The sequence below is a fragment of the Aethalodelphis obliquidens genome, unplaced genomic scaffold (genome assembly GCF_003676395.1).
Source record: "Aethalodelphis obliquidens isolate GAN/ISIS:26980383/991018 unplaced genomic scaffold, ASM367639v1 scaffold5, whole genome shotgun sequence".
NCBI lineage: Eukaryota > Metazoa > Chordata > Mammalia > Artiodactyla > Delphinidae > Aethalodelphis > Aethalodelphis obliquidens.
The window spans coordinates 57,489,035-57,502,842 of NW_020837949.1; the positions used below are offsets into that span (position 1 = coordinate 57,489,035).

The following is a 13,808-nucleotide window of genomic DNA, read 5'->3' on the forward strand; positions in this document are numbered from 1 at the left end:
TATCACTTTTTTAATTCCACATATAAGTGATATCGTATGATATTTGTCCTTGGTTCACATCACTTAGAATACTAATCTCTAGGTCCATCCATGTCGCTGTAAATGGCATTATTTCATTCTTTTTTACGGCTGAGTAATATTCCATTGAATATATGTACCACATCTTCTTTATCTACTGCTTTGTCAGTGAACATTTAGGTTGCTTCCATGTCTTGGCTATTGTAAATAGTGCTACAATGAACACTGGGTGCATGTAGGTTTTCTCCGGATATATGCCCAGGAGTGGGATTGCTGGATCATATGGTAGCTCTATTTTTAGTTTTTTAAGGAACCTCCATACTGTTCTCCATAGTGGCTGTACCAAATTACATTCCCACCAACAGTATAAGAGGGTTCCATTTTCTCCACACGTTCTCCAGCATTTATTGTTTGTAAAGTTTTTGATGATGGCTATTCTGACGGTTGTGAGGTGATACCTCATTGTAGTTTTGATTTGCACTTCTCTAACAATTAGCAATGTTGAGCATCTTTTCATGTGCTTTTTGGCTGTCCATATATCTTTGGAGAAATGTCTATTTAGATCCTCTGCCCATTTTTTGATTGGGTTTTTTTTTTTTTTATATTGAGGTGCATGAGCTGTTTGTATATTTTGGAGGTTAATTCCTTGTCCGTTGCATCATTTGCAAATATTTTCTCCCATTCTGTGTGTTGTCTTTTTATTTTGTTTATGGTTTCCTTTGCTGTGCAAAAGCATTTAAGTTTAATTAGGTCCCATTTGTTTATTTTTGTTTTCATTACTCTAGGAGGTAAATCCAAAAGATATTGCTGCACTTTATGTCAAAGAGTGTTCTGCCTATGTTTTCCTCTAAGACCTATTAGTATCCGGTCTTACATTTAGTTCTTTAATCCACTTTAAGTTTACTTTTGTGTTTGGTGTTAGAGAATGTGCTAATTTCATTCTTTAACATGTAGCTGTCCAGTTTTCCTAGCAGCACTTACTGAAGAGACTGTCTTTTTTCCATCGTATATCCTTGCCACCTTTGTCGTAGATTAATTGACCATGGATGCTGCATTTATTTCTGGGCTTTCCAGCCTGTTCCATTGATCTGTATTTCTGTTTTGTGGCAGTACCATGCTGTTTGATAACTGTAGTTTTGTTGTATAGTCTGAAATCAGGGAGCCTGATTCCTCCCACTCCATTTTTCTTTCACAAGATTGCTTTGGCTATTCGGGGTCGTTTGTGTTTCCATACAAATATTAAGATTTTTTTGTTCTAGATCTGCAAAATATGCCTATGGTAATTTCATAGGGGTTGCATTGAATCTGTAGATTACCTTGGGTATTATAGTCATCTTGAAGATGTTGATTCTTCCCATCCCAGAACATGGTACAATATATCTTTCCATCTGTTAGTGTCATCTTCGATTTCTTTCATCAGCATCTTACAGTTTTCGAAGTACAGATCTTTTGCCTCCTTAGGTAGGTTTATTCTTTCTGATGTGATGGTAAATGGGATTGTTTCCTTAATTTCTCTTTCAGATCTTTTGTTGTTAGTGCACAGGAATGCAAGAGATTTCTGTGTATTAATTTTGTATCCTGCAACTTTACCAAATTCATGGATGAGCTCTAGTAGTTTTCTGGTAGCATCTTTAGGATTTTCTATGTGTAGTATCACATCATTTGCAAATGGTGTCAGTTTTACTGCCTTTTTTAAAAATTTGGATCCCTTTTGTTTCTTTTTCTTCTCTGATTGCCATGGCTAGGACTTCCAGAACTATGTTGAATAAAAGTGGCAAGAGTGGACATCCTTGTCTTGTTTGCTGATCTTAGAGGAAATGCTTTCAGCTTCTCACCATTGAGTATGATGTTAGCTGTGCGTTTGTCATATAAGGCCTTTATTAGGTTCTGTCTATGCCTATTTTCGGTAGAGTTTTTATCATAAATGGGTGTTGAATTTTATCAAAAGCTTTTTCTGCATCTATTGAGATGACCATATGGTTTTTATTCCTAAATTTGTTGATGTGGTGTGTCACACTGATTGATTTGCAGATATTGGACAGTCTGTGCATCCCTGGGATAAATATCACTGGATCATGGTGTATGATCCTTTTAATGTATTGTTGGATTCAGTTTGCTAGCATTTTGTTAAGTATTTTTGCGTCTATGTTCATCAGTGATATTGGCCTGTAATTTTCTTTTTTTGTGGTATCTTTGTCTGGTTTTGGTGTCAGGGTGATCGTGGTCTCATAGAATGATTTTGGGAGTGTTCCTTCCTCTGCAATTTTTGGAAGAGTTGCAGAAGAATAGGTGTTAACTCTTCTCTAACTGTTTGATAGAATTCACCTGTGAAGCCATCTGGTCCTGGATTTTGTTGGGAGTTTTTAGTCACAGTTTCAGTTTCAGTGCTTGTGATTGGTCTGTTCATATTTTCCATTTCTTCCTGGTTCAGCTTTGGGAAATTGTACCTTTCTAAGAATTTGTCCATTTTCTTCTAGGTTGTCCATTTTATTGGCATATAGTTGCTTTCAGTAGTCTTTTATGATCCTTTGTATTTCTGTGGTGTCCATTGTAACTTATCCTTTTTCATTTCTAATTTTATCGATTTGAGCCCTCTCCCTTTTTTTCTTGATGAGCCTGGCTAAAGATTTATCAATTTTGTTTATCTTTTCAAATAATTAGCTTTTAGTTTCATTGATCTTTTCTATTGTTTTCATTTCTTTCATTTATTTCTGATCTGATCTTTATGATTTCTTTCCTTCTGCTAACTTTGTGTTTTGTTTATTCTTCTTTCTCTAGTTGCTTTAGGTATAAGGTTGGGTTGTTCATTTGAGATCTTTCTTGTTTCCTGAGGTAAGCTTGTATTGCTATAAACTTCCCTCTTAGAACTGCATTTGCTGCATCCCATAGGTTTTGGATCGTCATGGTTTCATTTTCATTTGTCTCTAGGTATTTTTTGATTTCCGCTTTGTTTTCTTCAGTGATCCATTGGTTGTTTCGTAGCATATTGTTTAGCCTCCACGTGTTTGTTATACTTTTTTTCTTGTTAGTTGATTTCTAATCTCATAGCATTGTGGTTGGAAAAGATGCTTGTTATGATTTCAGTTTTCTTACATTTACCCAGGCTTGATTTGTGGCCCAGTATGTGACCTCTCCTGGAGAATGTTCCATGTTCACTTGAAATGAATGTGCATTCTTCTGCTTTCAGATGGGATGCTCTATAAATATCAATTAAATCCAATGGTCTGTGTGTCATTTAAGGCCTGTGTTTCCTTATTAATTTTCTGTCTGGATGATTTTTCCATTGACATACGTGGGGTGTTAAAAGTCCCCCCATTACTGTGTTACTGTCAATTTCTCCCTTTATGTCCACATTTGCCTTGTGTATTGAGGTGCTCCTGTGTTGGGTGCATATACATTTACAATTGTTATCTTTTCTTCCTGGATTGATCCCTTGATCGTTCTGTAGTGTCCTTCTTTGTCTCTTGTAATATTCTTTATTTTAAAGTCTATTTTCTTTGATATGAGTATTGCTACTCCAGCTTTCTTTTAATTTCCATTTGTTTGGAATACCTTTTTCCGTCCCCTCACTTTCCTTCTGTATGTGTCTCTAGATCTGAAGTGGGTCTCTTTCAGACAGCCTATATACGGGTCTTGTTTTTGTATCCATTCAACCAGTCTGCGTCTTTTGGTTGGAGCAGTTACTCTGTTTACATTTAAGGTAATTATCGATATGTATGTTCTTATTGCCATTGTTTTGGATTTGTGTTTATAGGTCTGTTTTCTTCCTTCCCTCTTTTGTTCTCTCCTTTTCTGATTTGATGACTATCCTTAGTGTTGTGCTTGGATTCCTTTTTCTTTTTTATATGTATATCTATTATAGTTTTTTGGTTTGTGGTTATCATGAGGTTTTGATAGCAGTCTATATATATACATGATTGTTTTAAGTTGCTGATATCTTAATTTCAAATGCATTTTAAATAACCTGTATTTGTACTTTCCTTCTCTCCCAGTTACTGGTTTTGGTGTTATATTTGCATGTGGGTGTTTTGCTACGTTTACTCTATGTTTGCCTTAACTGGTGAGTTTTCCCATTTCACAATTTTATTGTTTCTAATTGTTGCCTTTTCTTTCCATCTAAAGAAATTCCTTTAGCATTTGTTGTAAAGCTGATTGGGTGGTGCTGAATTCTTTTAGTTTTTGCTTGTCTGTAAAGTTTTTGATTTCTCCATCAAATCTGAATGAGAGCTTTGCTGGGTAAAGGTCTCTCAGGAGACCCTCCAAAACATTGCAGGTGTTTCCCTTTCATCACTTTAAATATATCATGCCATTCCCTTCTGGCCTGTACAGTTTCTGCTGAAAAATCAGCCGATAGTCTTATGGGGATTCCCTTGTACGTTATTTGTTGTTTTTCCCTTGTTGCTTTTAATATTTTCTCTTTGTTTTTAATTTCTGTCAGTTTGATTACTGTGTTTCCGGACATGTTCCTCCTTGGGTTAATCTTATATGGGACTCTCTGTGCTTCCTGGACTTGGGTGACTGTTTCCTTTCCCATGTTAAGGGAAATTTTCAGCTGTTATATCTTCAAATATTTTCTCAGGACCTTTCTCTCTCTCTTCTCCTTCTGGGACCCCTATCATGTGAATGTTGGTGCATTTGACATTGTCCCAGAGGTCTCTTAAACTGTCCTTGTTTTTTTTTCATTCTTTTTTCTTTTCCACAGCAGTGATTTCCAGCACTCTGTCTTCCAGCTCACTTACCTAATTATCCATTCTTCTGCCTCATTTATTCTGCTGTTGATTCTTTCTAGTGTATTTTTCATTTCAATTACTGTATTCTTCATCTCTGTTTGGTTGCTCTTTATATTTTTCTGCCTCTTTGCTATAAACTTCTTGTACCTTCTTGCTCTGTATATCCATGCTTTTCCTGATTTCTTGGATGATCTTTACAGTCATTACTCTTAACTCTTTCTCAGGTAGATTGCCTATCTCTGCATCACTTAGTTCTTCTGGGTTTTTTTCTTTTTCCTTCATCTGGAACATATTCCTCTGCCATCACATTTTGTCTAAATTTCTATTTGTATTTTTATGTATGGGGAAGTTTAGTTATGTTTCTCAACCTTGGAGAAGTGGCCCCCTATAGGGGATGTCCTATGTGTCCCAGCAGTACACTTTCCCTCTCATTACCCAAGGTCCAGTGACCAGCTGGTCTCAGGGTAGGTTCTGACCTGCGTTTGCAGACTTGGTTCCACAGGCTGCCAGATCGTAGTTTTCTTGCTTCTGGTGTCTGCCTTATGGTGGGTTAATCTGGTCTAGATGTTTGTGCAGACTTCTGGTGGGAGAGGCTGGTGCTTGCACACTGGTAAATGGAGCTGGGTCTTGGCCCTCTGGTGGGCAGGGCTATGTCAAGGGGCATGTCTAGAGGTGGCTATGGGCTAAGGAAGTCTTTAGGCAGCCTGTCTGCTGATGAGTGGGGCTGTGTTCCCAGCCTGTTGATTGTTTGGCCTGAGGTGTTCCAGTCTTGGAGCCTACAGGCTGTTAGGTGGGACCTGGTCTTGATGCTAATTACCCAAGAAAGATGTCTGTCTCCAGCAAGAGTTCAAGTAGAGGAACACTCCCCGATATTACACCACCAGCTTTTATGACCCCAGAGAGAGCTACAGATGCCCAAGCCTCCCAGGAGACCCTCCAAGACCAGCAGGTAGGTCCAGTCCAGTCTCTTATGAAGTCACTGTTTTTGCCCTGGGTCCTGGTGCTCACAAGACCTTATGTGTGCCCTCTAAGTATGCCCTCACAAGACCTTGTGTGTGCCCTGTTTCCCCCATTCCTGTGGAGCTACTGCAGTCAAGCCCCGCTGGCCTTCAAAGCTAAATGCTCTGGGCGTTCCTCCTCTCGATGCTGGACCCCCAGGCTGGGGGCCTGACATGGAGCTCAGAACTCTCATTCCTGTGGGAGAACTTCTGTGATATAATTATTCTCCTTGTGGGTCACCCACCCAGGATATGGAATCTGATTATATCATGACTGATTATATCTGATTATATCATCTCCTACTGTCTTGTTGGGTTTCTTCTTTATGTTTTTGGGTGTAGAATATCTTTTTTGGTAGGTTCCAGTCTTTTTTTAATCCATGGTTGTTCAGCAGTTAGTTGTGATTTTGATGTTCTTGTGAGAGGGGGTGGGCTCAAGATCCTTTTTCTCCACCATCTTGTCTCCAATCGGGTGCACAATACCTGGCTTTAATTGAATTCTAGATTAAAATATAAGAACTATAGAGAAGACATTATTGGGCAATTAGGGAAAGTTGAACATGCACTGTATATTAAATTAGATAATATCAATGTCAAATTCTTAGGTGGGACTGTAGTATTGCAGTTATGTAAGAGAATGTACATATTCTTTGGAGATGTGTGTTTAAGGGTGAAATTGTTATTATGTCTGCAGTTTACTTTCATATGGCTCAGCAAAGGAGAAAAACTATGTATAGAGTGGGCCAAAAACTGCCTTCGGTTTTTTAAGTAAAAATAAAGGGCACATTTTTCATTTTCACCAAGAATGTTATTGAACAGTGTGTTCACTCTTTTGTTCCACTACCTTCTGCGATTTTTTCAGGCAACTTCATAATTCCATCTTCCCAAAACTTTTTAACTTTTTGAGCAAAGAACTGTTCCAGGTGCCTTTTACAGGCTTCTCGGGAATTGAATTTTTTTCCATTAAGAGAATTTGTAAAGACCTAAATAAATGGAAATCCAAAGGTGCAATGTCTGGTGAATACGGCAGATGAATCAGAACTTCCTAGCCAAGCTGTAACAGTTTTTGCCAGGTCATCAAAGAAACGTGATCTTGTGTTATCCTGATGGAAGATTATGCATTTTTCTGTTGACTAATTCTGGACACTTTTCGTCAAGTGCCACTTTCAGTTGGTCTAATTGGGAGCAGTACTTGTTGGAATTAATCATTTGGTTTTCCCGAAGGAGCTCATCATAGAGAACTCCCTTCCAATCCCACCGTATACACAATATCACCTTCTTTGGATGAAGAACGGCCTTTGGTGTGGTTGGTGGTGGTTCATTTCGCTTGCCGCACGATCTCTTCCATTCCACATTTTGTACAGTATCCACTTTTCATCGCCCGTCACAATTTGTTTTAAAAACAGAACATTTTCATTACATTTCAATAGAGAATTGCATGCGGAGATATGGTAAAGAAGGTCTTTTTCTCTTAACTTACGTGGAACCTAAACATCAGAGTGATTCATATAACCAGGCTGGTGCAAATGATTTCCAAAGTTTGATTTGGATATGTTGAGTATATCAGCTATCTCCTGTGTGGTATAACACTGATTGTTCTCAATTACTGTTTTGATTTGATTGCTATCAACTTCAACTCGTCTACCTGACCATGGAGCATCGTCCAGCAAGAAATCTCCAGCATGAAACTTCACAAACCACTTTTGATATGTTTGATCAGTCACAACACCTTCTCCATATGCTGCACAAATCTTTTTTTGCATTTCACTTGCTTTTTGAAATAATGAAGCATAATATGCCAAAAACATCGCTTTTTTTCTTCATCTTCAGTGTTAAAATGGCTACACAAGGGGCTTCCCTGGTGGCACAGTGGTTGAGAGTCCTCCTGCTGATGCAGGGGACACGGGTTCGTGCCCCAGGCCGGGAAGATCCCACATGCTGCCAAGCGGCTGGGCCCTTGAGCCATGGCCGCTGAGCCTGCACGTCCAGAGCCTGTGCTCCGCAACGGGAGAGGCCACAACAGTGAGAGGCCCGAGTACCGCAAAAAAAAAAAAATGGCTACACAAAAATTCACCAATTTAGATGTCTTTTTTTAAATGCACGCTGATATGATAGCTGTCACATAGAATCTAACAAAATTGTTTCGAATGAAGTTAAAGACAACTAAGTGCTACTAGAGCCACCTAACGGAAAAAACTGAACTAACCTTTTGGCCCACCCAATACGTGTGGTGCGTAGAGACACGTGAAGCTAGTGTAGAAAATATTAACCATTGGTAAAGGGTATTAACTTTGCTATAAGAAGTCTGAAATTTTTCAAAATTAAAAGTTGAAGTGAAAGCCAACACAATGGAACAGTATATCATTTGAAGATGCATATACATGTGACAAAACTGTATAATAAAAAAGAAAGCAAAATAAAATTCAAGATGGTTGTTCTCTTTGGGCAAAGCACGGAATTTGAGAGGGAGAGGGCCATATAGGTCATTCCATGTGTTGGTAGCATTCTGATTTGTGCCATGGGTTCACAAGTGCTTATTTATTTTTAGTGTGCCTTGTGACTTACATATATGTGATATATTATTTTGTATATAGCAAATGTTATATTAAAATAATAAAGGAAACAAAGATTGAATTGATTGAATTAACTGTGCTATGCAAAAAGGAAAAAGAAATTTCATGACACACTATTTCTTTAAGAATTTGTTAAAGGTTAAGATGGAGTAGGAGGAGAACACCTATATGATTTTTCTCTGCCCCAGTATTTCCCAGACTTATTTGACCAAGAAAGCTCTTTTCATATATCATACCTTAAAGTTCTGTTGAATTAATGGCCTCAAGAGTCCTTTTGGGGAAAAAGGGTACAAATGAACTTATTTACAAAACAGAAGTAGAGTCACGGATGTAGAAAACAAACTTATGGTTACCAGGGAATAGGGTGGGGAGGGATAAATTGGGAGATTGGGATTGACATATACACACTACTATATATAAAATAGATAACTAATAAGAACCTGCTGTATAGCACAGGGAACTCTACTCAGTACTCTGTAATGGCCTATATGGGAAAAGAATGGATATATGTATATGTATAACTGATTCACTGCTGTACACCTGAAACTAACACAACATTGTAAATCAACTATACTCCAATAAAAATTTTTTTTTAAAAATCATTTTGGGAAAAGATACTTAAGCAGGACTAATAAGAATTTTAAAATTTAGCTTGTTGATAAAAGCAAACTTTATTTCATTTTAAAAACAAATACTGTCTGATTAAATTAATGAAAACATTTCAACCTTGGTTTTAGGAAGAGAATTAGCTTCTCATTAACCACCCCTGTTGCATCCCGGATATTTAACTATGAAAGGATTTTTATTCTTTTTATGGAACACTTAGTTACAAGAAGTTGTAGTCTCTGGATTTTAATTTTTTTCTACAACTGGACTATTTACTGTCTTCTAAGTGAAATCTACAATAAACTAGAGTCATATATGTCCATTCCTGTTTAGACAGGGCCTGTACTAGTATATTGGTGAGAATAGACTAGATGTTGCTGCAGCAGCAAACCATGCTACAATCTTAATACTTAGCACTGCTTGTCCTAGGTGGTTTGGCAAGGGGCTTTGCTCCATGCAGTCATTCAGCGATTTTTGCTATTGGAATTTTTATTATTTTCTAGTTGTACCATTTGGGACATTCAGCCTCATCAGTCTCTGTATCAGGTTAAGGCAGAGACTAGAATTTCCCTGCGAACTTCAGCCTGGAAATGACCCATATTACATCTAGCCATATTACATTGGCAGCGGTCAGTCTCTACCATAGATAATAATACTAGGATTAAATTTGAGTCATGGGAAGCTTGGCAAAAAGATAATTTACATAGGCATTTTCACATACCTGCTTATTCATAGTTAGAGTTTTATCTTTACATCTTAGATGTTGAAGATCACATATAAACAGTTTAATATCACTTATTTTTTGGCAGTCTATGCCGGTCTTTTCCCCTTCAGGTTGAATGCAGTTAATTGGGATATGGTGTATAAATGAGTCAACAAAAGCAGCTAAAGGAGGAATTATTTACATACAGTTAATCTACACATTAATATTTCTCTGTTGTCTCTCCCCCTTTTTTATGGCAGCATGAAAACATTCCTTTTGAAGACAAGACTGCATCAGTTAAAGTGGTAAGTTCATATAACAGTAAGCTAAATGTTATAATGTTGAAACTATTCATTGGTTAATTTATTTGCAGATCAGCTAATGCTTTGAACGTGCTAAATGTGTTTCAGTGTATTGGGAGTAGATAAGTAGAGTAAGATAATTTCATAAATGTGTGCACTATTTTGTGTAATAACACAGAAAATTTGGTCTCTCAGATTTTTATCCAGGAAAAAATAATCTTGTACGTTAATTTGAAACCAGTATGTATTTAGGATCAAAGTTCATAAAAGAACATATATTAATTTCTTGAATTCCCAGTCACAGGTGACTTCTAGATACTGAAAATACAGATGGGGATCAAGACAACAATGTCCTAGATCTAATGGAGTGTATGAGTGATTATAGTTTTCTACGTGCAATTAAACATGGGATAAGGATAGCAAAAAGGAAAAAGTGGGGCATTAGAAATGTATAGAACAAGGAATTATTAAAAGTAGTTTTTCTCCTTGAGGAAATAATGTTTTAACTGAGGCCTCAAGCTAGTTAGGCTTAGGGGGAGAATTTATGAGCATTATAGGCAGAAGGAACAGGAACAAAGCCCTGGAGAAAAAGGAGCACATAGAGCATTGCAGGAGCTGAATGAGAACCAAAAGGACACTTAGCAAGGGGGAAAATGGCAGGAGAAAAGACAGAATGTCTAGGCAGAGGCCAGATCCTGCAACTTCTTAGGAATTTTAAGGACTTTGGAATTTATTCTCAGGGCAACTCATTGAAAGTCCTTGAATACTTAAGCAGGGGTGTGGCAAGATCAGATTTAAAAATTTAAAACATTACTCTGACTAAAATGTGGGGAATATTTTAGAGAAAAGCAAAAGTGGACATAAGGAGAACTATTGTGAGACTCTTACCAAAATGGGATGAGAGATGAAGATATTGTAGATAAGGTAGTGTTTTACTTTTAAGTACTCTATAAGAGATATGTTAAAGTTTATTTTGAATGGTGCATACAATATTTTCTTTGACTTCTTTTCTTACATTTCTCTTTTAGGATTTTCTGTGGCATCCAGAGGTTAATGGTTCTATGAAACAGTGTATCAAAGTGTGGACTGAGGTCTGTATTTGAAAATATAGGCCTTGCTGGTTTTGAGCAATCACATTTTGAAAACTCATTCTCCCATACTCACCTGTCCCACTCTCCTGTACTTTATACCAGCCTTTTTGATTTCGACCATGCTGGGTTGATTATCACTTTACTGAGAGAACAAAGTTTTGATCCAATGCCTCTGTTATCACCATTCTAACCCTATGGTGATTATGCTTATACCACACTTTACTGATTTAAAACTTTCTGTTACTGTTGTAGCTCAGTTAATTCAAACTCAGATCATCTTTCTAGCACTATATACATTCTCTTGAGCATTTGTCCACTTTGTTCTGCAAACTCATGTACTGATAACTTCAGGAAACTTTTTTTTTTTTTAATATCCTGTTTTCTTCCCTTTTATCATTATATTTGTGACCTAAAAGTTGAGCCTAATTTGTTTTGGCTCGTAATGTTTGGAGTTAAATTAGATATAAGGCAAGTATGCTGTTAACCTCAGAAAACCCCTAACTTCTCACAAGTCCACTTTAGAACTTCCACAGTCTCTCCATATAGCTCCTTATCAGTCCTTTATTTAAACCTGTATTCTTTTCCAAAGGTATTTGCATTTGGGATGGATAAAACAATATTCAATTTTGTTGACCTTGTTTTGCTTAATTACTTGTGTTGCAATGATATTTTTCTTTGCTTCTTTTCCCAATAAGTGTTTAGTACGGCAACCAAACAGACTTTGGTAGGATCCAGTGAGAACCTAGTCAACATTTTTAACTTTGTTTCTTTAAGAAAATGTTTAAGTTTTCAAAAAACAAACATGCAGACAACTCTAGAATTCAACTTTCTGGAAAATTGGGATCTCACATAATTTTGTTTTTATTGATATGTTTTTAAATGTCCAGAAGTATAATGTTATGAGTATATTTCAGATGATTTAAACATGTGTTTTACCTTTGTGCTGGACCTGAAAGTATATCCATTAAAGTAGTAGAAATTCACAGTTAAACAAACATCAGTATAATATAATTTATAAGTCAGTCAAGATCACAAAAAGCCTTTGTTATTTACTAACCTGGAGATATATTGCATATTCAGATCTTCTGTTCTTATAATTTGCTAACACTAGTTTTTGGAGCTTTAGATTCTGTTGTAAAACTCCTTATGATTATTGGGGGAGAGGAAAGATTCAACTTATTTGGATAGATGGCCATGTAGTTACCTGAGATTGATTAGTTCATTGGTTTCAATCAAAGAGTATGTATGTATGCATGTATTTATATATTTATGTTTTAATATTTCCATAATAAGCTGCTAGATCCTGAGAATACAAAGTTGTATATTTTTATTATGTATGTACTATTACTAGCTTTGTTCTAGGTATTAGGAATGTGACTGGGAATTAGCCCCAGTCTCAGGCCTTGAGGAATGTGCAATCTAGTAGATAGTGACTTTCTTATGAATAAAGGTATGATAATATGAAGGGTAACAATAGAACTGAGCACAAAGAACTACGAAAGCACCATGGATAGAGGCACTTAGGATGAGGGTGGTTTAGAGTAGTGTGAGGATCTAAGAAAGCTTTACAGAGGAGATAATATTTCTAGAAGAACAGTGGATTAGAAAGATATACTTATGAACTGAAATAGACTTACAGGCATAAAAGCAAAGTTGAATTTAAACAACTCTACTGTTATCCAACAGATATTTATAAATCAGCTGCCATATTTTAGGCACCAGGCTAAACACCGTTGATACCCTGGTTAACATAACAGAGTTCCTCTCCTCAAAGAGCTTCTAGGTGAGTGGCAGATATAGGTAATTAAGGAAACCAGCAATTTAGATTTAATTCTGTAGGTGAACAGTAGTCATTAAGTCTGAGCTACTTAGATGGATTTGGGGAGTCTTTGTATGGAGTGAGTTGATATTTGAGGTGACTTGAATAGAAATAATTGAATAGGCAGCAAGTATAGATTAAAGAAGAGAGTGTAGGAATGGAACTATAAAAAAGATTATGAGAGGAGGTAGTAAAAGGGGTAAGAGGAAAAGCAGAAGAAGAACTAATATCACACACAGAGAAGGAAAGAGTTTTAAAAAGTGGATAGTGTCACTTTAGGAACTATATAGGGTAGAATGAAACTACAGGAGTTGGCAATTCAGAGTTCATTAATGGGCTCTGAGGGCAGTTTTAATGAATGGTTAATTCAAAATCAAAACATGGTAAGTTGAGGCATAAATGAGAGAGATAGAAATTAGCATAGTGAAAGTGGAATGCTCTTCCAAGTAATCTGTTGGTCAAGAGTGTGAACGGGAAGAATTTGAGAGTGAGACGAGATTGAAGGAGCATTTTTTGAGGATAAAGATGATTTAACATTTTGTGGATTGAAGGAAGAAAGAAGAGTAGAGAAGGATGAAATGGATAATTCAGGAGTCTGAGGAGATAACTTATGGATATAGCTCCAGAAGTAAAAAGGGAGGAGGTATAAATGCAGAGCAATGGGTTAGCCATTAAGCAGAATAGGAACATATTTTGTTTACTCTCCTGTCAGAGGAAGGTAGACTGGGTGAGCATATGGACAAAGTTGTAAGAATGGAGGAAGGAAGGCAAGAGCACACAAGCCAGATGAATTCTGTTTTCTCTGTGAAGTTCGAGAATTAAGCTTTATGCCAAAAGTGAGGAGGACAGGAGGGACCTGTGTAAGGAAAAAATGATTTGGGATAACCACTGTGAAGGGTGAGAAAGGGAGCCACCTACAGATGAGGAAAGTTTCACTAAAGTAGCAATGTAAAATGGAGCATGCTAGA

The 13,808-nt window shown here is 36.9% G+C and overlaps 1 protein-coding gene across 3 annotated transcripts in view; it reads left to right on the plus strand.

Annotated features, from left to right (window-relative positions):
• CASD1 (CAS1 domain sialic acid O acetyltransferase 1) overlaps positions 1–13,808 on the plus strand; it is a 77,448-nt gene that overhangs the window by 15,082 nt on the left and 48,558 nt on the right. For 2 of the 3 annotated variants that reach the window (XM_027102476.1, XM_027102475.1), the window contains exons 4-5: positions 9,889–9,933; positions 10,959–11,021. In XM_027102476.1, coding sequence (XP_026958277.1) covers positions 9,889–9,933; positions 10,959–11,021 — 108 coding nt within the window. Of the gene's footprint in view, positions 1–5,298; positions 5,698–9,888; positions 9,934–10,958; positions 11,022–13,808 lie in introns of those variants that run through there. The other variant, XM_027102477.1, reaches the window with a different exon arrangement.